General features: G+C 20.6%; 2 protein-coding genes across 2 annotated transcripts; one reads left to right on the top strand and one right to left on the bottom strand.

Moving 5' to 3' along the window:
* Nucleotides 1-1,819: 1,819 nt before the first annotated feature.
* Nucleotides 1,820-2,308, top strand: MRS44_005635 (uncharacterized protein; the record flags this gene model as incomplete). Its single annotated transcript, XM_065621466.1, has 1 exon — nt 1,820-2,308. The coding sequence occupies one exon, from the start codon at nt 1,820-1,822 to the stop codon at nt 2,306-2,308; it is 489 nt and encodes a 162-aa protein (XP_065477538.1).
* A 1,659-nt stretch (nt 2,309-3,967) lies between these two features.
* MRS44_005634 (uncharacterized protein) lies at nt 3,968-5,438 on the bottom strand (the record flags this gene model as incomplete). Its single annotated transcript, XM_046271990.2, has 3 exons — nt 3,968-4,563; nt 4,622-5,065; nt 5,117-5,438. 3 exons carry the CDS (start codon nt 5,436-5,438, stop codon nt 3,968-3,970), a joined length of 1,362 nt encoding a protein of 453 aa, XP_046140812.2.
* Between the last annotated feature and the right edge of the window lie 21,794 nt (nt 5,439-27,232).

The following is a 27,232-nucleotide window of genomic DNA, read 5'->3' as shown; positions in this document are numbered from 1 at the left end:
TGATTATATTTATTATAAGCTAAAATTAATTATAGATAATAATTAGATCTTTATACTTAGCTCTCTAGTAATTATATTTATAAAAGAAATATATCTTAAGGTCTAGGTATTACTTAATAAAATTATAAGCCTAATATATATTAATTAGTAATATATCACGGTTAATAAGTAATTAATTAGTTATTTCTTTTATATTATATAGCTATAAGGGAAGTCCTTATAAATCTAAGTTAAGAATAAAGTAAATAAAAATCTATTTCTTTAGTTTAAATAGCTAATATAATTTCTAAATAATCTTATATTAAGATTAAATATTATGCTATTAATAATATAAGGTATAATAATAAACCTTATAGATAGTTATAGCTCATTAGATACTTAACTTAGGGTTATTTTATATAGCCTAAAGGGTAAGAAGTATCTTAGCCTTATTAAAAGCTTATAATATATTAGGTAGTTAAGAAATAATTAATTAAATAAAGAAGATATAAGTTAAGGGATTTTTATAATACTTATATAACTATAATACTTGCTTATTATATATATTATACCTTTTTATTAATTATTTTAAATACTTATTAAAATATAGCCTTAAAGGTCTTAAAGCTTAAATAAAGGTTAATAATCCTAGGTAAGAGTTTAATAAAAGGGGTAATAAAGTATTCCTTTATAATAAGTTTAAATTAAGCTATAGTATACTTAGTAAGTTACCCTGCGGCGTATTAAACCTTATTAAACGCTAAGATAAATTATATTAAATAATACGTTATAAAAGCATATAGCTATATAAGGAATATAAGTAGCTTATAGGTAATTTTATTAAATTTCTCTAGGAGGTTTAGCTTTAAGAATTTTCTTATATTTTTACCTCTTATAGTAATAATTATTATATTATTAATTTTTTAGATATTATTTATATATTAGGTATTTTATACTTTTTATATTTTACTTATTTTTTTAATAAAATTATAAAGCCTATTTATTTTAATATTTATAATAATAATTTATACTTAGAGTTATTTAATTTCTTTATTATTAGAGCTATTTATATTATTTATATTTTTATCTTAATTAGTAGGGATAAATATAAGTAAATAATTAATATATAAGACCTATTAATAATTATTAATAAGAGTTACCTAAGTAATTATTATATTTAATATTATTTAAAGTAATATAAATAATCTACTAAATAAGAGCTATTAATATATAATAATTATAGGTATTCCTAAGGGATAAACTAGTTATATTAGGTTTATATTAATAAAGGAGAATATTATATTATCCTTAAATAAGGTATAAGTTATATTTAATAATATACTTAAGGGTATTAAGTATAACTAAGTTATATTAATAGCTAAGGTAGCTATTATATAAAAGAATATAATAAATATATTTTATTATTCTATCACTTTATGCCACCCAAAATAGGGATCAAAGTATCTCAATCAATATCTCAGTAATTTCAACAATAAAGGCTCTATACCCAAAGCCTGAGGTCTCAATGGGCTCAAATCAATAAGGTTTATCCACACAATCATCGATAGCTTCAATGACGCGCTGAAACTAGCTCTATTCATAATGAACAGCTTGCATCTTGACCAGCTGAAGTGGTTAAAATCTAACCCCTTCGCGTAGCAGCTCCCCTCCGACGTCAACCTTCCAATCATCCTTGCAAATCTCAACCACTTGAAGAGGTCAAAATCGCTTCCGTTATCCTCGTGAGAGGAGGTTCAACCACAACCAACAACAACCACAACCAACCAGTCAACCAATCTGCGACCGGCCAACTGATCAACAACACACCAACGAGATCGCGATGGCTGCTTTCCGCAAAGACCTTCAACCAGCGGATCAAAGCAGCGCGGCCAATGCCTATCGGCATGCCTTCCTATATGACCAGGATGACCTTGCCGAAGAGGTCCGCAAGCTTCGCAGGGGCGCGAAAAGCACCCATAATAGGCTACGAGAGATGATATCGTACGGAGCCATTCGGAGCGTTGCGGTGGGCACGCGGCCTACCAAACGAAAGGTTCAGGTTGAACTCGCGATCTTCGGCTGCAACCTTCTTCTTCTTCTGCCTGGCCTCTTTCCACCTGGTTATGATACAGATGGTCGATTCAACTTCGTTAGAGAAGAGCTTTCTTTATTGAAGGCCCTCAAAAGGAAGCTGAAGAAACGCAGGCATCTCGCCCAGAAGGAAATCGGTTTCCTCAATGGCTTGAGAGACAACAACAACACGCACCCGTACGAGGCGTGGCTCATGACTCTCGTCATCAGCGTCAACACCTTCCGCAACGCCAAATGAGAAGATCGAAGAAGTCTTGTGGCCAGCCAGGATCTGGCCACGTAGCTGCAGGCGCAACTGCTGCGGTGAGCCTGGGTTAGGGTGTCTGTACAAGGGGATGGAAAGTGGCGAATCTCTCACTGTTGGGAAATGGAGGTTATCGGCGTCATAGGTTTCGGAGGGATCGGTTCCTGGAGTCGGCGTCGGAGTTCTGCAAACCTAAAAAGTGTCGGCGCCGGGGCTCGGCGCCGGACTAAAACTCGGCGGCAGATGGAAGTCTATAGGTTCAATTGATCAAACCCATCCGGTCAAATGCATGATGCGTACATCTTGGCTCGTGTGAATGTGCGAATGACAGTAATTTCAACAGTAATTTCAACAATAAAAATATATTTTATATACTTAGAGTTAAGCTAAATCGCAAGGATTACTTAGTAATCCTATTAATTTAAATTATTTAGATTATAATATAAGCCTAATAATCCCTTTCTAATTAATTAGGTTAGGGCCTGCTTATATTATATGCTATTAACCTTTCTTAAGGCTATGATAAGAAGCTATTAAGTACTCTTATATAGTATTAATAATATACTAAGCCCTAGTTAATATTACCTTGAGGTAAATAAGAGGTTACCTTTTAATAATTACTTAATAAGTAAGAATCTATAATTATTTTATAAAAATAGATATTATTAAATTAAAGGGATTATAATAGGGTTTAAATATAATTATAAGCTATCTCTTCACCTTAAGTAATAATAAATTATAACTAATTAAATTAAGTAGCCTCTTAGGTATATAATTTTCTTAAGAGATTTAAGAAATAAAGCCTTTATTAATATTTAAATTAAATAATACCTTTAGGCTATAAATAATTACTTTATAATTTTATTAATTATATTAATAAAAAAATAATTATAATATTTATTAAGGGTATAATAAAGGTATTAGTTTAAGAACTAAGGTATTATAAGCTAAGAGGCTTTTAATAAGCTTATATTATTAGATATTAAATAGAATTTATATTAATATTTTAAAATTCTAATAATTTTTATAAATTTCTTTTTAATTTCCCTCTTTATAAGCTAAGTTAATATAATTAAAACTAAGACTATAATATTTAAAAATAAAAAATAATTATATAAGATTAATTTTATAATATAAGAAGCTACTAAGTATTTTTATATAATATTAGTAATATACTAAGCCTTAATTAATATTGCCTTAAAATAAATAAAGGGTTACCTTTTAATAATTACTTAATAAGTAAGAATCTATAATTATTTTATAAAAATAAATATTATTAAATTAAAGGGATTATAATAAGATTTAGATATAATTATAGGTTATCTCTTAACCTCGGGTAATAATAAGTTATAGCTAATTAAATTAAGTAGCCTCCTAGGTATATAATTTTCCCGGGAGATCTAAGAAGTAAAGCCTCTATTAATACTTAGATTAAATAACGCCTTTAGGCTATAAATAGTCACTTTATGGTTTTATTAGTCATATTAGCAAGGGAGACCCGGAAAATCTGCTTTGGCTGGTTGTAGTTTAGTTCTCTTACTTCACCGCTGTGATAATGTAAGTTAAGAGGTGATTCTCAGCAGACCTTGAAAGCCAATGTCTGCTGAGAATCAAAGTTAATTACATTGTATATAAAAGAAAGTACAAAAGTCTTCAAGAGGCCCCTTTTGCGGTTGCGGTTGCGGTTGCGATTTGTTCACTCTTGTCTTCGCCTTGTTCCCACCCTTCAATCAGCTCATTGTCCGCCTCTCCTTCGTCGTCACTCTCATTCCTATTCTTTATCACCTTCCTCGCTGCTCGCTTTCCTACCACTGGCAACTTCTTGACGCCGAGGTCCTTGGCAGCCTGTGGTAGCAACTCTGGGTCTAGCAGTCCCGCCTGTACCAAAACGCTGGCCTGGTCCCAGTACACATGCTCATGATAGAGTCTGCCGCCCCTCAACGTGACGATGCTTACCATCATGATCTCGATCTTTTTGTTGGTAGGCGGGACTCCGGGAAGCATCCAAGGAACTTCCTCCGTATGCTTAAAGCGCAGGTGCATCTCGTCCACGACTCGGTCAGCGCCGATGGTACGCGATATGAGCGTCATCTTGATAAAAGGTGGATTGGTAAAGAAGTCGGAATAGAAGCGCTTCAGCTCGGCTGTTCCGATGCCCCCGGTCAGGGTCGGCATGTTGGTGACGTGAGGCGTCTTGTGTGTCGTATACGTAGACATGGCTTGCTCGGGGTGCTTAGAGAAGAATTTGCCTGTCGATATTAGTCTGACGATTCCTAACATGATTTATAGTTAGTGTGTAGGACTCACTCTGTACGTTGTTGTCCAAAGCAATTTCCAAGTCAGGGTTAATCCCAAACACTCTCCTCGCCACAGCCAAGCTACGGCTCCATGCCAAATCGGCAGATATCCCGTCATATTCCTCCATATCGTGCTCAGCAAAGCCTGGCTGGGCGTCGTAAGTATAGCTGGGATATGCGAGATTCAACTTGCCGCCGGTGCCGAGGCCTCTGCTAATCGTTCTACGTTTTGTACGCTTCTTGCCTTGGATGCCCACCATCTGAGACTGTTTCACGACGCCGACTTCCCCGCCTGCAGTGAGATGTACCAAGGCGCTGATAGCGCTTGGGAATCGGCCATTGGGATCTGGGATCGAAGAGGGATAGTAGGCAATCAGAAGGCCGAGCTTGAATTCGGGGTTGTTGTCTAGGACATGGAAATGCTCGAGACAGATGGCTGCTGCGTCGTCATATGCTACCCTGTGTCAACGTGAAGCTAGGATTTCATTCGAATTATCTCACTTACCTATGATTCCAAACTTTTCACAAGGTCCCAACTTCTCTTTGCTCAAGGACTTGATCTTGCGTAGGTACCCATCACCATGGCTCTCCATTGAGATGTACTCGACATCAAAGCCCTCTGCTCGCCACTCGGAAAGAGTCAGTTGGTCAAACTCATCGCTCTCCCCCGTTATGTACAATTTGGGGGGATTGGACGGAAAGTCGCTGGAGAGGAAGTTCTGGTCCCTGTAATTATTTCCTGTCATGTTGTCATTTATGATCTGGACATTGCGATCCTTTGACTCGGGGACGGCCGCTTTGATCAAATCCGGGACGTTGACGTTCATTTTGGTAGCGTTGATTATGGAGGAGAGTTTAGAAAATGAATGATGCAGATAATGGAGTTACTTGTCATGTTATTCACTTGTTGTTCCAAGTTCCAAGCCCTCATGACATCATACTTGGAGCTACCCTGCGTGAGTGTGATGTCAGAACTGCCATGGGAGTCATACCTGCACCGGAACCGGTATAAATAAGTCACGTGCTAACCATACCGGCCCTGGTATAAATAAGATTATTATATAAAAGGGTTATATAGCCTTATTAAAAGTTCCTTAATTTAATAATTAATAGCTTTTATAGTATTAATTTAGCTTATTATATATTTTTATATTTTAATAAATTTAATTAATAATTTTTTTTAATATTAATATATATAATAAGTAAGTAAAATAAATAAGTAAGTAAAATATTAATCTTCTTAATAGAAATTATAATAAAAAAACTATTATAAAAGACTAAAAAATATAGACTATAAGATCTAAATAAGGTATAGGGTAGGTAATTAAAATAAGAGAAGAATAAGCAGAGAATTTAGTCCTTATAAAAAGCTAATTAGCTAGGTAAGGGATTATAAGCTAATAAAAGTAAGTTATAAGATAGATAAGAGTATAGGGTAGAAGGCTAGCTCCTGATTAGTGGTCTTTATACTTATATTGCTTCGGTATATAAAGATCTAAGGAAGGAAAACTATTTTAAGGGAAGGTATTCTTTTATAACTAATAGTTTAAAATCTATTAGCCCGATTTAAATAAAAGTTATACTATTAAATAGCTCTTTTTTAAGGCCTTTTAATTAAATATAATATATATTAATTAGATAGCTAATAGCTAGGCTATTATATAAGGAAGATAAAACCTATAGGGTTTTATATTCTAGGTATTAAAAACTAAATAGAAAATACTTATATAAAAAGTATTATAGCCTAATAAAGCTTAATATGACGTGATAAGGCCCCGCCTAGGCTAATTATTAATTAGAAAAGGATTATAACTTAGATTACGCTCCTAGGAAAGGATTATAATTAAAATAATAATTTAATCTTTAAATTATGCTCTTATATTATAATTCTTTAATTAAAGACTTAATATATAAAATATACTTATTATATTTTCTTATATATTAATTACCTTAGTTATTAATATAACTTAGTTATACTTAATACCTTAAGTATATTACTAGATATGATATATATCTCTTACTTTTAAAGTATATAATTTAATCTCTTATTAATATAAACTTATATAATTAATTTATCTCTTTTTAGACTTATATAATTATTATATATTAATAGTTCTTATTTAGTAAATTACTAATATTACCCTAAGTAATATTATATTATTATTAATATATTAAATAATAACTCTAATACTTAGTTATTAACTTATATTACCTTACTTAGTAATACTAAGATAGCTATTAAAATCTAATAGCTTAGGACCTTAGTTTAATAGCTTTAGGTATAGGTTAACTAATAGCTATTACTATAAGTACCCCTATTACTAGTAGTAATACCTATAAGAGACCTTAGTTAGGCTATTAAGCCTCTTAAGCTAGTACCTTTTAATAGATATATTAAAGATATTATTATATTTTTTATTTATTATATAAAATACTTTATATTTTTTTTAAATAAATAAATTAATAATAAGGTATAAGCCTTATTTATAAAATAACTTATAAAAAGTATTATTATAATATAAATACACTTATTATTAAGGACTTTTTATTTAATAAAGAAATTATTTAAGACTAAGATATTATTAATATTCTTTTTAATTAAATAAACTTTAAAGCTATACTTAAAGATATATTTAGACTTATTAATATAAAATAATAAGTAGCTATATAGATATTTAAACTTATATAAAAGAAATTATATATTACTTATATTACTTATTTTAAATAAGTTACCTCTAAAATATAATTTAAAAATAAATCCCTTATAGAAATCTTTTATTAAGAATTAAAGTTAAAAGTTAAGGATAAACTTTATAAAGTAAATAAACCTAATAACCTTAATAATTATATCGCTATAAGTATTAAGATTAATAAATAATAATATAAAAGATATAAGAAAAAGATATTAAAATAAAATAAGCTAAGAGGAATAAGCTTTAATTCTTATTTCTTAAATTAGTATTATTAATAAAGAAATAACTATGGAAATTAAAAATAATTATATAATAAAAACTCTTATAATATAAACCTAGGACTAATAAAACTTAGAGCTATTTAATAAGAATAAAAAGATATTAAATATTATTATTATTATAAGAAGGGCTATAAGGCTAATAAATATAAAAAGAAATAATAAGATATCTAAGAAAGAGACTATAAGCTAAAAAACCTATAGTAACTAACTTATTACTTAAAGTAATAAGTATAAGATATATTAATAAAATAAAAATTTAAAGTAATAAAATAAAATAAGAAATCTTATTTAGAAGTTTTTTTTAAATTAAAAGGTTTTTTTACTTATAATTTAATTATATATCTTAATATTATATTAGTATTATAAAAAAATATAAGGTTAAGTTAATTATTAATAGAAATTACTAAGGCTATAAGATATAATTATAAGGATAAGATTAATAAAAGGGAGATATTATATTATAGCTATTATATGCCCTAGTTATATAAGTCCCCCACGTAATAAATCTAGCTCTATAATAGTTAGATTTAGTAGCTTTTAGATAAAATTAACTTAGTTTTAAATTATCTTTAATATACCTTCTTTATACTTATAACTTATATTTATTATAACCTTTTAGCTATTAGAATTAACCCTTATTTAATTACTTTTAGTAATACTTAGGTCTTTTATTCCCTTAAGAGACTTATAATAATGAATAATAATTAATACTTTTTTTAACTTAACCTATGCTTTATTTAATAAACCTGATATTAAAAATAAGTAAAGCATTAAGAAAAAGCCTTAATACTTTTTTTCTTAAAACTAATATATATTATTTTTTATTACTCGCGCTAGGCTAAATAAATTTAGTAACTTTTATAATAACTCTAAGTTTATTAAGGTAAGACCTTTTTAAATAAATATTATATTAGATTATTATTAAAATCTTAATAAAAATAAAGCTTATAGAGGCTAATTTTAATTACTTATATTAAATATAAGTATTTTTTTTATAAAACCTAATTTTTAAATATTAAAGATAAACCCTTATTAAGCTAATAATACTTAAGGACTTTATAAAGCTTTTTTATTAAAAAATAAATAAATTTAATATCTTTTATAAGGATATAATATTAATTATTAAATTACCTGTATATTATTAAAATATTATAGATTTATATCTTATTAATATAGCCTAAGAAAAGGCTAAAAAGATTATTAAAAAAACTAAAAATAAAAGAGTTTTATTATTAAATAATAAACTCTTAGTCTATACTTTATTAGTAAATATAACCTTTAAGTTATTAGAAATAATAATAAAACTATTAAATCTAATATTTTCTTAAAAAGAAAAAAATCTAAGGAATTAATAATACTCTTAACCCTAGGGAAATAAAAAACCTTAAATTGATTAATATTATTAGACCTAATATAAAATTATAGCCTTAATACTCTTAATATTAAATTTTTTATTATAAAAAATATATTAGCTTTTTATTTCTTAATAAATTTAATATTGAAGAGGTAAAATTAAATTAATATTTATTAATTATATAATTAATAAGGGTTATAACTAAATCTAGATTTAATTCTTTTAAATATAATATTTATTATAAATTAGCTATATTTAGACTAAGGGGGCTATATAGCTTAATCTTAGTTAAAGGTAATAAATTAAATAAAAATAAAATCGCAAAGATCTTATAATATAATTAAGTAAACCTTAATTCTAAATAAAATAAAAAAGGAAATAAATACTTATTAATACTTTTTAATAGCCTATTATATACTTAAATTAATTAAGTAAAACTATAGACTTAAGCTTAAAAGCATAAAACTAACTAATCTATAAGTAAACTTAGCTATAATATAATACTACTTAGCTTTTCTATAGCTAGTATAAGATTTATTACTATAACTATAAATACTAGGACCTCCCTAGAGAGTATAATAATAATAAGACTAAAATAGGCCTTACCTATAAGTACTATACCTAATATTTTAAACTATATAACTACTTAAACTATAATATACCTTATATATAGTAATAGCCTTAATATTACTTTACTAAGAATTATTATAAGAAAGGCATTAATTATAATAATTAGCCTAAAATAAATAGCCCTAAGTAATAAAACCGCTGCGAAAATAATTAACTTTATTTATATTAGAATTAATCCCTATAGGAATAATATATATAAGCTAAGGATAATAAAAAGGCGAGAGAAATAATAATATTAGCTTTAAGCTTATAAATATTAGTTTTTTTTAGTTAAATATATTACTAAAAGGTAAATTTAAATACCCCTTAGCTAAAATATTTTATAATAAGATTATTATTATTTTTATTAATACTTACTTATAAGTAAACTTAATTTAATTTTATATAAAAAGAAATAATTTAAAATAAGTTATATTTATTAAAGAAAATATATAAAGACTTATAAGAGGTAATATATTAATATAATAATAAAAATTACTTAATAATAAAAGAAAATAAAATTATATTACTTTTATTAATACCTTTTTTAATATAATAAAAACTAAATTTAATATAAAACTCTAAGAAATATTAAAATAGCTAAATTAAGCTTATTTTAATTTCAAGGATATTAAAAGTAATTAGCTATTAAGGGATTTTTTTATAAGGGTATTTAATATATCTAGAGTTATTAAAAAAGCTATTAATCTTAAATTATTTATTTATTTTTATATTAAATTTTACCTTAAATTATATTAATATTATAAGTTATTAAATAAGATTAATAAAAGATTAAAATATATTAATATAATAAATAATAAAAGAAAAACCTTATATAAAAAACTAAAAATATTATATTTTAAGAAAAATAAAACTAAAAGAAAAAAGCCTTAATTTAATAAAAAATATACTTATATTACTAAAGAAAGAAATAAAAAAAAAGTTTAATTAAGAAGACTTAGTATTATAAGGTAATAATTAATTATAGAATTAAGGGTATAAAGACTAAAATTATTTACTATATAGCTAAAAACCGCGAGAGATTAAGGATAATATATATAATAATTAGCTCTAATTATAATATTTAAATAACTTAAATTAATAATAGAGAATATAAAATTAGTAAAATAATTAAGCTTAGAAAAATAATTAAAAACCCTTAAAGAAATACTAAGATAAGTCTTTAGAGGTAAAATTAAAATAATAAAAAAAGACTTTACCTTAAGAAAAAAAGAATTAAAAATAAAGAAAACTTAGCTAAAAAAACCTTAATTTAAGTTATTAGTAATCCTAAAATATTAGCTAAGATAAATAATACTAAAATTATAAAAACTAGAATTAAGATAGACCTAAAAGAGTATATTATATAAAAGATAATTCTTAAAGTAAGAAAGGGCTAAATAAAAGTAATAAAAGTATAATTTATTATGCTAAGATTATAAGTAATAATAAAAATACTTACTTAGCTATAAAATAAAAAAGAAAAAGCTAAGTTAATTTTATTCTTAATAATAATTAAATTATTAAGGCTATAAGTAGACCTAATTTTAATAATTAACTTAAAGAAAAAGTATTAATTTACCTCTAGATTTTTTTACTTTCAAAAAAATAAAAAATATTAAAATCTAATAAGTTTATTATAATTCTAGAGTATTAGTTATTATAATTAATAAGAGATAATTTATAAAATATAATAAAAATATAATTTAAAAAAACTAAGAATTAAAAATACTTAATAAAATTAATAAAGTTATAAGTATTATAAAATTTATTACTTTTAATTTTTATTTTTTTAGAATTATATAAGAGATAAAGGTTAAGGCTTACTTTATAGTTATAATAAATATTATTAATTAACTTATATTTTATTTATTATTAAAAACTAGGTTTTTATATAAATATAAGGTAAAAATTAATTTTATTAACTTACGTATTTTATTTAGATTAATATATAATATAATTATTTAAAAAGAAATCTGTAAAAAAAGGATTTTACTATTTATTAAAGCTATTAAAAGTATATATATAATAACTATTAAGAAAAGTAAAATTACTTTTATCTTAATTACTTATAAAAACTTATTAGAAATATATAAATTAAAAAGAGAAAATAAGGCCTTTTATTTCTAAGGGAAAAATATATACTTTTTTAATAATATAATTAATAAAAATACCTTAAAAATAATTATCTTTTATAACCCTAATATAAAAAATATTTAAATTTATTAAAAGTAATATATTAGCTATATTAAAAACTATAAGGGTAATAAAATTATAAATTTTATTATTAGCCTTTTTAAATTAATAAATTTTTATAATATAATTAATAAAGGCTTTTAGCTAAAAATAAAAATTAAAAACCTATTAGTAATTAAGATATTATTAAAATAATTACTTAAGACCTTAAAAGAAATAACTAGAAATAACTTAAAATATATTAATATTAGATTTCTTAATTATAATATTAATTAGCTTAAAGGAATTCCCTTAATAAAAAATAAATTTAATATTAAAGTAATTAACCTTAATAAAAAATAAATAATAAAACTTTTTAGGCTAATTAATAAATATAATATTTATAGAGATAAAAGTATTATTTTTATACTTAAAGAAAAGAAAATAAGGATTAACTTAGTAAATAATTAATAAAATTAAAAAAGGATTATTAAAGCTTATTTTATAAGGATTAAAGATAAATAATTCTTAAATAAAGTTTATAGAAAGCTATATATTACTAGAAAGATATATTATCTAGATAAGTTAACCCTTATTATATACTTAGTTTTTATTATTTAAAGGGTTATAAATAATAAGAAAAAAAGTAAAATTATTATTAATTTATGCCCTTTAAATAATATTATAATCCTAGATATATATCTCTTATTAAATTAAAAAAATATTATAATAAATATAAGAGATAAAAAATACTTTTTAATATTTAATAAAATTAAATTTTTTTATTAATTATTAATCTATAATATATATTATAATTAAATAATAATTATATTTAATTATAGCTTAGAAGTTTTTAATATAGCCTTAATAAGATTTAAGAACTTTTTTATCTTTAAATAATATTTTATAGATAATATATTCTTAAAGTATTATACCTTTATAAGGGTTTATATTAATAATATAATAGTTTTTTTTAATATATTTAAGGAATATCTTAACTACCTAGAAGTAATATTAAAGTTATTTAATAAGAATTAATTAAAGATTATTACTAATAAGTCCTTTATAGGCTATAATACTATAAAGCTATTAAGATATATAATTAATAATAATAATCTCTATAAAATATAAGACTAACTTAATGCCTTTATTAAGATAATATACCTAATTAACCTTATTACCCTTAAAACTTATATTAAAATAATTAAATACTTATAGAAAGAAATATTATAATATAATATATAAATATAACCTTTTCTTAAATAAAAGATATAATTATTATATAAAGCTAAGGCTATATTAAAGTTATTAATTAAGGTATTAAAATTAATTAAAAGACTAAAAGCTTTTATAATTACTTTTATTTTTATAAAAAAAAAAAAAAACTATATTTAATAAGATATAATAATTCCTTATAAAGTAATTTATACTTTAATATTATAACCCTATAAAACTACTTTTCTTTAAGATTAATACCTATAAGAATAGATTTAGTTTATTTATCTTTTAAATTAAAAGGGAATAAAATAAAAAAGTAATTCCTAAGAAAAATATCTTAAGTAAAAAGCTAAAGCCTATTAGTTTTTTTCTTATTTAACCTTTATTATAAAAACTAAATATAAATTAATAAAAGTTTAAGTTATTACCTTAATATAAGTAATTTAAAAAATAAAAAAGCTAATATAATTTAGCTATTATTTAATAAATATTATTATAAATTATATAATAACTAAAGGTATTATTATAAATATCTTATTAAAAATTATAAATTTTAATAAAGTTAATTTAAAGTTTATTAAGGTTATTAATTATTTATTTTAATTTAAATTATAATTTTTTTATATATTAAGTATATTTAATATAATTTTAAATATACTCTTAAGATTATTAATTAAAAATTATTTAATAAACAAAGCTATTAATAATAACTTTAATAAACTTAATTTTATAATAGCCTTAATAAAAATAAAATTAATATAAATTAAAATTATTTTTAAATTTTATTAATAAATTATAAAAAGTTATAATAAGGACTTTAAGCTAAGTTATATATAAGATTATATTATAAATATTTAAGGCTAAGAATATTAAAACTAATAATTAAAAATAATCCCTTTTTAATCTTAGGAATTAATTAAAAACCTTTTATATTATATTAAATATAAAGGGAAAAAAAAGCTTTATATCTTATAATTATTTATTAAATTAATCCTTAAGATTATTTATAATAATAAATATTACTTTAAAATTACTTATATATAAGAAGAATTAAATATTATTTATTTTTATTAAATATTAAACATAATTTATAATTATATTACTTTTTACTTAATATATTATAAGAATTTAATAAGCTAAAAGCTAACTTAAGGGGAGCTATAATTAATTATAATAATATTATAATTATTTTATATAATAACTCTTAACTTTATTATAAACTTCTTAGAGGTATTTACTATAAGAATAATATAATTTATTATTAAATTAAATAAATTTAATTACTTAGTAATTATTAATTATATTTTCTTAAAAAAAATAATATTATTAATAAGGTATATATTATATAAAATAAAAGATTAAATAATAATATTTATCTAGATATTATTTATACTTAATTAAGATATCTTAGTATAAATTATTAATAATAAAGACTTAAAATTTATATCTTAGATCTAAAGAGCTATATTTAGCTTCTTAAGGGTTAACTTTTTTATATTAATTATTTATTATTTATAAATTAATAAAATTTCTAAAAAAAGAATTAAATAATAGAAATTATAATTAAATATTATATAATAATAAATCTAAATACTTTATAACTAACGTTATTATTATTATTATAATATAACCTTAATAATATTATATTAAATATAATTAAAAAGGCACTTAATAATTTAATTTATAATTTTTATCCTTAAGGACTTATTAATTTTATAGCTAATTTTAAAATTAAAAATAAAGAAATTAATATTTAAGTATTAAAAGTATTATATAAGATTTACTATAAAAAATAAAAATTTTTATTAATACCTTAATATCTTTAGCTAAGATTTAATATAATATAAAGTATAAGAAAATTAATATTAAGAAAAGTAATATAATTTATTTATAATTATATAAACGATATTATCTCTTTAATTAATTAAAAAAAAAGTAATTACTTATAAGAATTAAACCCTATAAGGTTATTTATAAAATTAAATTATAAGCTTTTAAGTTTAATTTCTTAGAGTATTAAAGAATTTACTTAATAATATTAATTATATACTTATAGAAATTAATATAAAAAGAAAACTTATATTAATATATAATTTTATTATTAGCTCTTATAGTAATTAATAATAAAGAGATTATAAATTATTAAGAGGTAAAAAAGATTATATAATAATAAATTTAATAAAAGAATAAAAGGCCTTATTAAGACTTATTAATTAAATAAATAAGCTTTATAGTAAAAGATAATAATTAAATAATTAAACCTAAACTCTAAAATATTATAAGAAATATAATTAAGGTATAAAAGAAAATAAACTTAATAAATTAAAAGCTTAAATTTAAAAAAAAGAAAAAAAGATACTTAAATCCTTTAAATTAAATAAAAAATAAAAAATAAATACCCTTAAATCTAATAATAAGTAAAAAATATAAAATTATAATTTATTAATAAAATAATTTTTTTTATTATTAATTATTTATTTTTTTTTTATTATTAATTATCTTTTTTTTAAATATATTAATATTTAAGCTAAAAGTAATAATTAATATTATTACCTTAAAAAATAAAAATAAATTAAACCTTATCTTTAAGAGTAAATAAATAAAAGCTAATATTTATATAAATAAAATAAACCTAAAATATTTAATATAAGAAATAAATAATATTAATTATAAAAATAAATAAAAAATAAACTTAAATTTATTAATAAATATAATTAAATTTATTTAAAAAAAATAATTATATAAATCCCCTTAGCCCTATAAAAGTTTTATTAATTTTTTATTTTATATTATCTTAATAATTATTAAATTATTTAACTAAAATTAAAATTAATAAGCTATTAATAAACTTAAATACCTATTATTAAACCTAATTATATTAATAATTATATCTTATAAAATTAATTAATTATTATTAAACTTAATATAAAATATAATAATAACTTTAATTTTTAACCTTAAGATTACTTATAAGATAAATAAAATTAAAACCCTTATAATTATTATAATTAAAGCTAATACTATATAAAATAATATTATATAAGATAATATTAACCTAAGTAATATTATTATTATAATTAAAAATAAGTTTAATTTTAGTAATTTTTTTAATAAAAATAATATTAATACTAATTAAAAGAAGCTTAATATTATTATAAATAAATCTTATATTAATTATAAATATAATAAATTAATTAAAAGATTTATTATAAAAAAAACTTAGGTTTAATAAGATATAATTTAATTCCTTAATATTAAATTTTAATTAATTTACTTAAAATATAAAACTAAAAAAAAACTTAATTTTAATTACCTCTTAGTTAAAGTTAATTATATAATTTATAAGATATATCTTTACCTTAAATAATATATATAATAAGTAAGTAAGATAAATAAATAAGTAAGATATTTTTTTTTACCCTTAAGATTAAAAACTATTATAAAAATACTATAGATTATTTAATTAATTATAATTACTTATTATACTTTTCCCTAGATATCTTAATTATTATTTAATAACTCTTTATATTATACCTAGGCTTATTATAAATATTATATTACTAAATACCTAGTCTAATTAACCTCCCTTAATTATTACTCCTTAATAATTTAGTTATTACCTATATATTTATATTTATTTAATTAATTATTTACCTTTCTTTTTTTATTATTATTACCCCTCTTTTCTATAATTTAATCTTTTTTGCCTTTTAATACTAGCTTAGTATCTTATTTACTTATTAAAGGTCTTAGATCTTTGCCCTTATAAGAGCTATCTTATATATAATTACCTTTATTCCTTTTATAAGAGACTTTAATACTTTAAGAATTAACTCTAAAGAGCTACTTTAGTGCCTTTTAATTTAGCTTTTAAGGTATTTAAACTAAGATTTAGCCTTAAATATAATCTTTAGGGTCTTTAAAGCCTAAGGGTTAATAATTTAATTACCTTCTTAACTAATATTAGTATCTATAGCTAAATATTAAGCTTTAAGATTATAGTTTCTAGGTTAAGAGAAATAAGGCTAGCTCCTTTAAATATCCCCTTAATATTTCTTTTTATTATAATAGTCTTATATATAATATAAAAGGCTAGAAAGAACTTAGTCTTTAAAATATAAGTAATAAAATATTTAATTAAATACTTTATTTCTTAACTATAAGCCTTCTTAAATAGCTTAAAGTACTTAATATTAAGGGGCTAAAATAAATAAGAGAAATAAGGTAATATATAAAGCTAGATAATTTTTTTCTCTTTATAATATCTCTTAAATTTAATAAAATAATAATTTTTATAGCTATTAAAGATTAAAAGATAATAATAATTATTTAATTATTTAGCTATATATTAGTTAAAGTATTTTAATTATTTTAAATTAATCTTATTATTAGTTTAATTATTTTAAGTTATTATAATAACTTAATTACTTAAGAGGTTATTATCTTAGTATTAATTAATAAGGTAATATTAGCCTATATTAATAATAAATAGCTAGATTACTTAGCCTTTTATATTAATTACTTAAATAATTATAATTTATTTTTAGTTTCTAAGTTATATTAATTTTAGCTTTAAATACTTTTTTATATCTATAATAATTATTTTACTTATAATTATATTTATAAAAAAGCTAATTTTATTAAAGTTATAGAGATTATCTAATTAAATATTATACTTCGCGATTATATTTATTATAAGCTAAAACTAATTATAAATAATTATTAAGTCTTTATATTTAGCTCTTTAATAATTATATTTATAAAAGAAATATATCTTAAGGTCTAAGTGCCGCTTAATAAAGTTTAAAGCCTAGTGGGTACTAATTAATAATGCATTATAGTTAATAAGTAATTAATTAGTTATTTCTTTTATATTATAAAGCTAGGGGGGAATCCTTATAAATCTAGATTAAGAATAAAGTAAATAAGGATTTATTCTTTTAGATCTAATAGTTTATATAATTTAGGGATAGTATTATATTAAGACTAGATGCCTTATTACTAGCGCTAGAGCTTTATATAAGAAATATTATATATCTTTATAGCGCGCTAAAGGCTTAGTTTTAGGTTATTTTAAAGGGCTTAAAGGGTAAGAAAGATTTTAGCCTTAGTATTTAAGCTAGATATCTTTTTTAGTAATAAATTAATTAATTAAATAGAGATAATATAGGTTAAGGGATTTTTATCTTACTTATTTATCTATCTTATTTACTTATTATATATATTATATAATTTATAAATATTATATTAATAATAAAGATAATAATTTTAATAAAAAAGTAATTAATATTAATACTTTTATAATTTATCTTATTAAAAAAAGAAAAAAGCTTATTAAAAGTAAGTATAATAAGACTAAGGGTAAATTTAATATAATCTATAAAACTAAGAATTATATCTAAGATATTATAAAGGCTTATTTTTATAATAGATATAAATATAACTAAGGTAATAAGAAATAATATATTAAATTCCTCCTTAACTATGCTAAACTTATACTCTTATATTATATTAATCCTTATAATATTATTAATATAATTATTATAAGGTATCTTTAAATTATATAATATTTTTAAATAATAGAGATTAAAGGATACCTTAAGATTAAAATTAATAATAATATATTTATAATTATTATTAATATTATTATTACCTTAATTATTATTATAAATAAAATTAATAATATTAAAATATAATTAAACTTTATAATTAAATAATTATAAAGATATATTAAATAAATAATATATAAAAAAAATTAATAAATAAGGTTAATATACTTAAGAAAAAAACTAAATATTATAATAAAAAATTTAATAATTAAGCTATTTAAATTAGTTTTTATAAAGAGATAAAAAAATTAATTAATAAATTTAATAAGATATTAAAGGGATTTAATATTATAATTATAAAGATAATAGCTATTAAAATTAAGAAGTAATTTATTATTAAGTAATTAATTACTTTTATTTATAAGCTAAAGCTAACTCTAATTATAAAGGATTTAATTAATAAGTAAGCTATCTTAGTTATATTAAACCTAGCTATTTATAATATTATAGGTACTTATAGAGGTATTATAAAGGTCTTTTTTTTTAATTAATTACTTATTAAACCTATTAAGAAGTATATTAATAAAACTACTAAGTTAAATAATACTTATAATAAATATAAAAATAATAGACTTAGTTAAGATTAAAATTTATTTAATATAAAATAAAATAAAAAAGATAATATTTAAAAAGAATTAAGAAAAAAAATAAAAGGGTTAAATAATAAGAAGTTTTTAAATAATAAATAAATAAAATTATAAAATTTAAAAAAATACTTAAAATATTATTTTAAGATTAATTATTATTAGATCTAAGAAAAAAAGGATAAAAAGAATATAAATTTAGACTTTATTAAGATAATAAAGCTTTTAGGGACCTTAGTAATTATTATATACCTTAGTTATATAAGTCCCTTATATAATAAATCTAGCTTTATAATAATTAAATTTAATAGCTTTTAAATAAAATTAATTTAGTTTTAAATTATCTTTAATATACTTTTTTTATATTTATAACTTATATTTATTATAACTTTCTAGCTATTAAAACTAGCCCTTATCTAATTGCTTTTAGTGATACTTAGGTCTTTTACTCCCTTAAGAGACTTATAATAATAGCCTAATAAAGCTTAATATTATATATTAAGGCCCCGCCTAGGCTAACTATTAATTAAGGAAAAATTATAACTTAGATTATACTCCTAGGAAAAAATTATAATTAAAATCATAATTTAACTTTTAGATTATATAAAAGTCCTTATAATAAAGGTCTTTTATAAATATAATTTTAAAAAAATAAACTTATAAGATATAAGCCTAGGACTTTATTACCTTATATTATAACTTATGCGCTATCTTATAGTTTGCTTACCTAAGCTTTATATGCTTAGATAAGTATAATATTAAGGAGATATAATAATACTCCTTTTAGGCAATATTATCCTTTTTGGAAGGATCACGTGACTTCGGACTTAGGGCTCTTATAGAGCCCGATAAAGCTGATAAAGCCGTGCCTTTCTATAGGGTATTTCCTATCCGGTTTTAAATCTCTTAGTTTAAAACCTTTAAGGGTTTCAGCTTCTTCTAATTATAGCCTGGCTTCTAGTTATCCGTTTCTAGTAAAACTAATAGGGTTTTAAAGCCCGGAATTAGAGCTATCCGACGGTATAACCTTTATCCGAATCAGGCTAATAGATTCCGATTAATTAGCTATATAAGTTATAAACCCTCTCTTAGAAATAGCTTCCTAGATCTATACACATAAGCAATATAAAAAGACCACCAATTAGAAGCTAGCCTTCTACCCTATACTCTTATTTATCTTATAACCCACTCTTATTAGCTTATAATTCCTTATCTAGCTAATTAGCTCTTTATAAGAATTAAATATACTGCCTATTTTCCTCCTATTTTAATTATATACCCTATACCTTATTTAGACCTTATAGTTTATATTTTTTAGTCTTTTATAGATTATACTTTTATATTATAATCCTTTAATTAGAGACTTAATATATAAAATATACTTATTATACTTTCTTATATATTAGCTACCTTAGCTATTAATATAACTTAGTTATATTTAATACCTTAAGTATATTACTAGATATAACTTATATCTCTTACTCTTAGAGTATATAACTTAATCCCTTACTAATATAAACCTATATAACTGGTTTATCCCCTTTTAGACTTATATAATTGTTATAAGAAGACCAGCTTTAATAGAGATATTAGGCTTTAAATAAAGCTCTAAGTCCGGGTTATATAACTTACCTTATATGTCTAGAATTACCTTAGATAGAAGTTTATATAACTCTGTGATATCTCGCTTATCTAAGTAGTTATAGCTTAGATAAGTATATTATTAAATAGCGCTAGTAATATATTATAGGGTAGTAAATTATTAGACTTATAGTTTATAAGCTAAATCCTCTAAATTATTTATATAAAAGACCTTTTTTATAAAAGTCTTTAATAACTAACTATCTAGAGATTACCCGGCCTGCTATTAAAGACACGTAACTACCCTTAGAGCTATTATATAAGGCTTAATCTAATAAAAGCTATTACCTGCCTCATATATATTATTAGATCAAATCGTGGGAGGGTATACTAGCCCGCCCGGTACTGATCGCTTAGAGCCCACTAGATGGTTTATATTATCTAGTCGCCCTTAAAGCAAAATCTTATTGCTATATTATAAGTGCTGGTTATAACTGTTGGATTGGGCCCTGTACGATAGCTCTGAGGGTGGTCACGTGTCTTTAATAGCGGGCCGGGTGATCTCCGGATAGTCGGCATACTAGTCCCAATTAGGAAGGCCGCGTCGTGGCCCAAAAGGGAAAGAGGGGATTCCCACACAAGCAATTTACACAGGTTGAAGGATAAGCCTGCTTTGCAACAATAACTAAGCTTCTTGTCCTACCTTATATAATACGAAGACCTATGAGTTGCTTATTATTGAACCCATATGCGGTGAATTGCTTGATTGAACCTGACTGCATGACTCTTGCCCCTCTCTTAGGCTGATGCCTTATATTATTCCTATTTAGAGGGTGCTATATCATATAACCTTACCTTAACTAATTCCGTAGTTTATTCTACTAAGACGCAATATAGAACCCTCTATGCATACTTATATATATATAATAGCTTTAATTTAATATACCCCCTTAGAGTAAAAAGCTTTTAATATTCTAACTAATAATTAAAGTCTTTTATATTATATTTAATATCCTTTAAGTAATTTCTTTTATAAATTTTCTTATTTATAGGGCATTTTTACCTAATATATATTATTATATTATTTAAAGTTATAACTAAAATAGGAAGTATTTATTTAGCTAAATAAAGGTCTTTTTCTCTTTTAATTAGTTATAAATAGCTTTAAAGTTATAAAGTAAAAAGGGAAATATTTATTTAAATAAATAAAAGTCTTTTCTTTCTTTAATTAATTATAAATCATAAATAATAAGTAATTTATTTCTTTATTAATTATAATTTATATTTAAGGCTTATAAATAAAATACCTTCTTATTTTAAGCTTTTTTTTTTTTTTTTTTTCTTTAACTTATTATATATTTTTAATATATAACTTCTTAGATTACCTTAGATCTCTTTTTTATAAGCTTACTTTAAGCTTTTTAAGCTACCTTTTATTAATTATATTATATAAAAATATATCTCTTTTTCTTACTCTTATACTCTTATTCTCGCTATAATATTATTATAAGTTATTTTACCCTTTAGAGTTTAAACTTAAAGTTTTAGGTTAATTAATATAGGTTATAAGAAAGGTTCCCTCTCTCTTATTTTATCTAAGATTAAGTTAATTATTTCGAGCTTTAAATTCATAAAATAAAGTGCTAATTTATTTATAGCTCTTTTATTGCCTCTTTGCCCCTTACCTAGGCTATAAAGAGATATACTAACTATGCTATATAGGTTATTGCCGCTGCCGCTGCCGCTGCTATTATATAAGTTATACCTTATTCTTATATTTTAATACTTATTTTAACCTTTTATATAATTAAAATAAAAAATATAATATCTTATACTTAGCCTGCCTTAATAGTGCTTTAACTAGCTAGAGTATTAATAAGTATTAGGCTAAGCTAGGCATATATTACTATAAGTATTATAATCCTAGTAGCTTATACTACTAGATATAAGTATACTCTTTTTTTATTTTTATAATTTATTTTATTAATTTAACCCTTATAGTCCTTTTATTACCTTCCCTATAGTATTATTTTTCTTAGACTATATTTAATAAGACCTTTCTTAGGTTAATAAGACTATAAGTATAATTTATAATTTATTTTAATTATCTAAGTCTTATTACTAATAATTATTTAATAAGAAAAAAATAAGCGCTATATTATAGCTAAGGTTATATTAAAGGGTATTATAGCTAGAGAGTTTTCCTTACCTAATAACCCTTATCTAGCTTAGATAAGGGTTATTTCTCTTATTTAAGTCTTATTTAGGTATTATAATTTATATTAATATAATTACCTTTAAGTAATAAAAAGAATTATTTATTATTACTTTTTATTTCTTTATCTTATTATAACTTTATAATCTTTAAGCTTTAATATATTAATATAAGCTTTATTTATTATAATTATAACTTATTTATAATTTCTTTAATTAATTTTTCTTTAAGTATTTTATTATAATATTTTATAATATATTCTTAAATATTAATTAGCTTATATTACTTATAACTCTCCTTTTATTTATTACCTTATAAGGCCTTTATTAGGCTATTTATAATTAGCTTTAAGCTTTTTTTATAATTAAAAAAGATTATTTTATTCTTAAGGTACTTTTATAACTAATAGTTATATATATTTATATACTTTAATTTTATTTTTAATTTTCTTTAAGGATTCTTAAGTAGCTAAATTATTTATTTATTATTAGAAAAGAGGTATAAATTAATACTTTATAGCTTAAGTCCTAGGCTCTAAAGTAGCCTTTATTAAAATAGCCCTTCTTTTATTACTTAAGATAATTTAAATAGCTCTACCTTTATTATAGATATTATAATAATATCTTATTTATTAACTCGCTAGCTAATTAGACCTTTAAAGAGTAATATTATAAAACCTTATAAGCTCTTTTAATTAATTATATTATCTATAAATAAAGTATTACTATAAACTATAAAGCTTTTTCTAAGTCTAAACTATAAAGTATAGAAATATATTATATATAAGTAATATAAGACTTAATTAATTATTTAGATATATTTCTCCTTAGGATTATTTATAAACTAGGCTAATTAAGAAATAATAAAAGTAATATTTAGTCTTATAATAATACTTATAAAAAGTATTAACTTAATTACTTTCTTATACTAATTAACTATATATTTAATTATTATTCCTTTATTTAAAATAAGCTCTTTCTTTATTATTAGAGATTTATTTAGGGTATCTATAATTTATAATTTATATATCTTCTCTAGATATATAATTTATATAACCTAGATCTATTTTAAAGTATAATCCTAGATAATCTCTATTCTAAGAAATTATTAAAGCTTATAACCTCTAATTAATTTATATTTCTTCTTTAAAGACTTAATAAGTTAAGATATATTATTTTTATCTCTTTTCTTAAATATAATAACTATATTATCTATATATAAAAATATAAAGACTTTATTTTTTTAATAATAATATAGCTTATTTAATATTTCTTTATAATTTAAACTTTAAAGTATATTTCTAAGTTTTATTTACTATAAAAGTAATATAACTTATAGTCTATATAGTACTTTATATAAAAGTAATACTTAGTCTTTATTTTATTTTCTCTTAAACCTAAGAGATAATTTTATAAATATATTACTTTATAATCTTATATTAATAAATATATTTATAGTATTATATTATAATAATTTAAGATTAAATTTTACTATAATTATTAATATTATATAAAATAACTTTTTAATAAGAATTATAATATAAATATCTTTAGCGCTTAACTTTTATTATTAATCTCCCTAAATAATAAGCCTTACCTTATATTTCTATAAATACTTATACTTATTAAACTTATAGGTAAATACCTATATATAGTCTAGTATTTATAAGTTATAGACCTATAAATTATACCTTATAATCTCTATCTAAAATAATATCTAATAATAGCTCTCTAAGTAATCTCTCTATACTTATTTAAACTCTACCTTAAACCTATATCTAATTAGACTATTATAAGAACTTAGAGCCTAAGGTAGATTCTTCTTATAATATACTTATTTATTAGGTTTAAGGTATATTAAAGCTATTTATATCTTATATTTAGGCTTAAGCTTACCCTTAATATATTTACTCCTTATTACTTTTAAAATTAATATATTTTCCTTTTTTATTATAAATATTATTATTATTCTTATATAAAATACTTAGTTTAAGATAAATAAATTATCTTTTAATTTTCTTATTTTATCTTAATATTAGCTTATTTATAACTTTATTTATATAAAAAAACTTAAAATAGGCTTTTTAATAATATTAAAAAGAGTTTAAATCTTACTTAAGTATACTTTAAGTTATTAATTTATATATTTTCTATTAATTCTATTTTAATAATTAATAAGTCTTTAATAAGACTTTTAAGGCTTAATTCTAGTATTTCTTATTTATTAGGGCTTTATATAAGGTCTATAACCTAATTAATTTATTAAGTACTTAGAAGAGCTTATAGATATTATTAAATCTCTTTTAAAATTTATTCCTTAATAATTTCTCTTATCTAGACTTTATTAGCGCTAAAAAACTCTTATTTATTAAATATTATATCTTAGGTAATATAAATCTTATTAGTTATAAGATTTTATACTTAAAAGATATTCTAAGAATTATATCTAATTAAGAAACTTATTTAAGTCTTTAAATTTATTTTTAATTAAAGCCTCTTATCTTTTTATTATATTAAGTCTATAAAAATAAAGGCTTTAAAGCTAATTATTCTTATATGCCTAATATAAGGTTAATTCTACTCTTATATATATAAAATACCTAAAAAGAAGCTCTTATATAGTATTTTCTAATATAAACCTTATTTTAGAGTTTAATTAAATAGATATATAGCTATTTTTATTATTTCTAGCTAAAGTTCTATAGGTAAGTTATTATTAATAATTAATAGTTTTATTTTCTTTTTTATTACCTCTTTAAAATATTCTTTAGAGCTATTTTATTACTAAGTATAAGGTATACTCTTATTTATCTTAATTCCTTTTTTAATAAGTTATCTATAAATTAAATTAACTTTTTATAGCTTATTATTTATTTTAAGAATTTAAAGCTTAATATTATATATTATATTAAGTATTTATATAAAATACTTTAATATTATAAATAAGCTCTCTTCTTAATAATTAATAAAGTTTATAAAAATTCTATATAATATATAACTATTTATCCTTTTTAAATAATTATAATAATCTTAATAAAGACTTAATTCTTAGTTTATAAAAATTCTATATAATATATAACTATTTATCCTTTTTAAATAATTATAAAAATCTAATAAGACTTATTTACTAAGTTTTAAGGCTTATTCCCTAGGTTTATAATACTTTTAATACTTTATCTTTATTAATCTATAAATATTATATTTTATTATAATTAATCCCTTAATCTTAACTCTAAATATATAATTTATTAAATACTTTAAGCTTCTTAGTCTTAGATACCCTAGGCAGCGATATTAAATTATTACTTAAGCTTAACTAGGCTTTCTTATAATTTATAAGTTATAATATAAATGCCTTATAAGAAATATAATATATTTTATTATTTTAGGGATATATTTTAATATATATTAATTATATTTTTATTATAGCTTATATAAGGCTTAATTATTAAGGTATTTAATAATATTCTTATTATTATATTAATCTTATTAATATCTAAGTTAATATAATTAGTATAAGGATATAAGGTTTATTTTTATATTTAAATAATATATAATATATTATAAATTAAGGATTTATAGCTTATTTTATAGGTTTTATATTATAATATTTATATTTTTATATCTATAGATTAATAGCTATTTTAAGCTAATAAATATACCTTTTTTATATTAAGCGCTTTTTAATAAAGTAAATTACTTAGCTTTATTAAATATATAAATAATAATCCTAGAGTCTAAGATTAATAAGTTATATAATAAGTATTTATTATTTAATATTAAAAAAGTAATTACTTTTTTTAAGATATAATATCTTAAATTAAATAATTAATTTAATTTTTTTAATAAATTTTTATTTTTATTTTATAACCTCTTATAAAGTTCTTAAACTTTCTTATCTTACTTAAGATATTACTCTTATAGGTCTAGCTATCTCTAAGATAATTAATATTTTTTTAGGGCTTTCTCTAGAAATACTACTTAATATAAAGAAGAGTTTAAGCGCTTATATTATTTTTTATATAATATATATTACTTTAGTATTTCTAGAGATTAATAAGAGTACTTTATAGAGCCTTTTTTTAACTCTTATATAAATAAGTAGCTTTATTTTAAGTCTTAAAAAAATAAGACTTAAAAAGCTAATTTAAAGCTCTTTTTTATTACTTAATTAGTTATAAGCTTATTACCTTTTTTTCTTATCTTAAATCTCTTATTAAAATTATATAAAGAAAATTAATAATAAGTAAGTTTTATTTTTAATCTTTTCTTTATTTTAACCTTACTTAATCTAGAAAAAGAT

The sequence above is a fragment of the Fusarium solani genome (assembly GCF_023522795.1).
Source record: "Fusarium solani strain SB1 chromosome Unknown bctg00000003_1, whole genome shotgun sequence".
Classification (NCBI taxonomy): Eukaryota; Fungi; Ascomycota; class Sordariomycetes; order Hypocreales; family Nectriaceae; genus Fusarium; species Fusarium solani.
The sequence above is the reverse complement of the archived record's forward strand: the minus strand, read 5'-3'. Positions and strand labels throughout refer to the sequence as shown.